At 55.4% G+C, this 3,834-nt stretch overlaps 1 protein-coding gene across 1 annotated transcript; it reads left to right on the top strand.

Moving 5' to 3' along the window:
- Positions 1 to 936: 936 nt before the first annotated feature.
- Positions 937 to 1,348, top strand: LOC109863394 (the record flags this gene model as incomplete). The annotated part of the gene is made up of 1 exon (XM_020443652.1): positions 937 to 1,348. A coding segment is annotated over exon 1 (412 nt), but the record flags the coding sequence as incomplete, so codon positions are not given.
- Positions 1,349 to 3,834: the final 2,486 nt, after the last annotated feature.

The raw sequence follows: 3,834 nt of genomic DNA, 5'->3' as shown, positions 1-3,834 counted from the left end.
TTTGTTATTTTTTTGTAATCAATTTTGTAGAACAAATTTGATAAAGACCAAAAACTATGGTCGAAACGTTATTTTGCAAACGATTAAATAAAGAACATCATTATTACATTTACACACACCAACAACTGTGCTTTTGACTCCAACTGCCTTGCCACTTCTTTTAAAGGTTTTTTATTTTATTCCGTAAAAATAAGTGGCGACCGTGATCTCCTCGCGTCGAATAACCAAACGGGCCGGTCACAACATATCCAACGCCTTTAATTCCCTCCCCTGGGATAGTACAAGGTGGGCCCTTTGTCACCATCGGGTTTCACCCTATCTTTGCAGGATCCTCGGCGACTATTTCCGCGATAGGAAAATTCAGTACGTTGGCCGGTACGGATCACCACGTACAAAGGAAATGTACCGCAGGGTTCCTCAGGAGTCCGTGTTGGGCCCCCTGTTATGGGACCTCGGGTACAATGTGGTAATCCAGGCCGCTCTTCCCAGGGTCCTCGACGTCGTCTGCTATGCAGACGACACTCTCGTCGTGGCCAAAGGGGAAGAGTAGGAGGAGACACGCAGGTTGGCCGAAGTCGGCACGGTCTGCGTCGTTGGCAGAATTGAGAAGCTGGGTCTTAAGGGAGCTGTCCACAAGACGGAGGTCATGTGGTTCCACGGCCTCCGTCGTGGACGGCCCAAAAACACCAGCCTCCGAATAGGTAGGGCTAGGGTCAAAGTGAGTACTACCGTAAAGTACCTTGGTTTGCACTTCGACCCAAAATGGAGGTTCGACGAGCACTTTACTCGTCTCACCCTTCGGGTTTGCAAGGTGGCCAATGCGTTGGCCCGTCTGCTACCGAAGCTAGGGAGGCCGAAGCAGATGGCTTGACGTCTGTACGTCAATGTGGTCCATTCGGTGGCCCTCTATGAGCACTAGTTTGGGCGGAGGCCGCAATGCAGGCGGGAGCACGGAGTCTTTTCCACAGACTCCGTGCGGCGCAAAGGGCAGTCGTCCTGCGCGCCATCTGCGGCTTCCGCGACGTGGCCACAGAGACGGCAGGCGTATTGGCGAGAGTACCTCCTTTGGCCCTCCTGGCTAAAATGTACGCGACGAGATACTCTTGTCTCGTCGACTTGCTGCAGGAGGGCCTAATTAATAACGCGCTACTAGAAGCTCTCGCCAATTTGGAGCGTCAAGCCCGACGACAGCTGCTCCTCGATTGGAAACAGCACTTGGACCAGCCAAGGGCGGCGGTCCAAAAGATCGTCGCGGTGCTTCGACCCTATGTAGCGCTGTGGTTGAAGAATGGGGTCGAGCACCTCACTTATCGGGTAACACAAGTGCTCACCGGGCATAGTTGCTTCGGTGAGTACTTGTGTCGAATCGGGAAGGAGCTAACGACGCAGTGCCACGAATGTGGGCGGCCAGGGACACGGCGGCGCACACCGCGGAGGAATGTCCGCGGTGGAGCGACAACCGCCGGGAACTGACCGCACTGATTGGAGAAGACCTCTCCCTCAGGGTCTCCCCAAGGCCCTCGCTTCTGGGGAAGAAGGTAAGTGGAAGACGGTGGTCTCCTTCTGCTCCACGATAATGGAGCAAAAGGAGGCCGCCGAAAGGGAACGGGAACGGGCCCGTGTCCCTCAACAGGGACATCAAAGGCGCGTGCGGGCGGGCTGTCGGGCGGCACCCGCCCCTTGCGCGACTCCCCGCGAACTTAGAGATCCGTTACAGCGGTAGCAGTAATCCCCTCTTCCTCCTTTCTCCTGTGCAACTGCACGAGGAGGTGTCGGGAGAGGAAGAGAACTGGGGCGGCAAGCGTTGGTGGGAGCCGGCTCCCATCGTTAGCTGTCGCTCAAGCGGACAAGTCTTTCGGACCTTAGTGGGTCAACCGCGGTGACTGTTAGTCTTGGGACGGTACCGTCCGTCCCGGGTGTGTGTGGAGTCACCGCGGGAGGGACCGTGACTGGACAGGATGGGGAGTTTTGGCCAGTCTTGCACGCAGTCTCTCAAGGAGAAGTGGCGCTATATAGTGTGTGTCCTATAGTGCCATCTGTTTTTAGCGGGTTATCACATGGGGGAGGAAGAGTACACAAACTTTTCCTCTCCTCGGTAAATCCAAGTGCCCCAGGGAGGGGCCTAAGCGCATCCTCCATAGGAAATCTCGGGCCTCTCCCCGTTACGGGCGAGTTGTGACACACCTAGAAAGTTTTAGTGGGTAAACCTCCTCCAACTTGCGGGCTGGGGGAGGGAGTCCCACATAACTACGGCCATTTTCTCCGAGGCCAGGGTATCCATAAAGGATTTCTTTCTAGTAACAAAAAAAAGGTTCCCGGGCGATTTTCCACCACCTTGTTGTGGTGCCCGGGCTTGGAAGCGGTGAAGAGAAAGGGCTAAGCTAGCGGGGACTCCTTTGAGGAGTCCTCCTTAGTCCCTGGCAGAGTTACTCAGGCCAGACAGACCCTTCCTCGAGCTTCCGTACTAAGAGTGAGAATAAAGGAAGAAAAACCTCGAACAAAAACCCGGAGTTTCCAGCTCCGTTAGTCCACAAAGACGGGGGCAACTGGGATGGGGGAGTAAACCCTGACTTTAAATCCAGGGTGTCCAGCTCCGAGAAGCGCTTCTGTCGGCCACTGGACTAGGGGAAGGAAAACCCTGACTTCAAACTCGGGCAGATTAGGCTCGTTACCCTTGGTCGGGAACCGTCATAGGAGAAGAAAAATTCCGAAATTAAACCACTCATTTTGCAAACTATGGGATGAGTCAAAATAAGAAAAAAGGCGTATCGGTCAAGGGTGAACGGACACCCAGGGCCCGGCGAGAGGAAACTACTGTCCCGGGTTCCCTCCCGTCGTCATCCAACGACGGGCTATCCGCTGCCTGCTCCACAGGGGCCGCGAAGATATCTGTTACTGCAAAGAGAATGGAAATGGCCGTAGCTACTGCCCCTTCGAGTAAGAAAAGAAAGGTGAAAGCCAAGGGGTTCGCGCACCCCGGCTTTTATGGTGGAGGAGGCAAGGCAGGTTTTTCCCCTTTGCCTGAATTGGACCCTGTGTCGCTCAGGGAGTAGGAGCTCTCAACTGAGCTTGCGACCGCACAAGAGAGGACTATCGGCGGAACTGGCTACAGCCCAGTTTGACAGGAAACAGGCAGTCTTGGACAGCCAGTTTCAAGCGCAGCTTTTCGCGTCTCTCTTCAAGCTCCCCCGGCTGTCGGGAGCTAAAGGAGGAGAAAAAGTGGAAGGTCCACAGAAGAAGGTGGTCCCCGAGACCCGCCCTACTGTATCCGCCGTATCTGTATAAACGGAGGCGGTTGGACCAGGCGAGGGGCAGAGGACAGAGGCAGAGACCCTTTTAGATATGATAAAGGGTCTTCTAAAAGCCCGGCTGGGTGAATTCTGGGGGAAGGTCTCCCAATTCCTCCAGTCCGGGTCCTGCGGTAGTGGCGGTGCGCCCTCGAGGCAGGGAACTTTGATTCTTCCCCGGGAGCCCACAAAAAATATAAGCTCTCCCTCTCCGGGGCTCCCTATTGCCCCTTGCTGGGGGGCTGGCGAGGGACGACCTATACGTCCGTCGAGCGCTCGCTTCGGACTGGCCGCCCCGGACCCCGGTAAAAGCTGCGCTGATGCGGGCGGAGGGCGAGCACGCGAGCATGGTAGGAGGAAAACGGGAGGCCGATCTTCCTCACAACCTCGGCCAAAACCGAGTAAGAAGATCGGGAAGGCGGAAATAGGGCGCTTGCCGTCTAGAGCGGTGGTAGCGGGGTGATACTCTATTGACCACAGTACGATTCGACACCGCTCGATTCGACACAGATTTATTCGACACCAAATTATTCGACACCGTACGATT

Source organism: Pseudomyrmex gracilis, unplaced genomic scaffold, assembly GCF_002006095.1.
Source record: "Pseudomyrmex gracilis isolate BER0280 unplaced genomic scaffold, ASM200609v1 scaffold_4661, whole genome shotgun sequence".
Taxonomy (NCBI): Eukaryota; Metazoa; Arthropoda; class Insecta; order Hymenoptera; family Formicidae; genus Pseudomyrmex; species Pseudomyrmex gracilis.
Note: the sequence above shows the minus strand (reverse complement) of the source record. Positions and strands in the feature narration are given on the sequence as shown.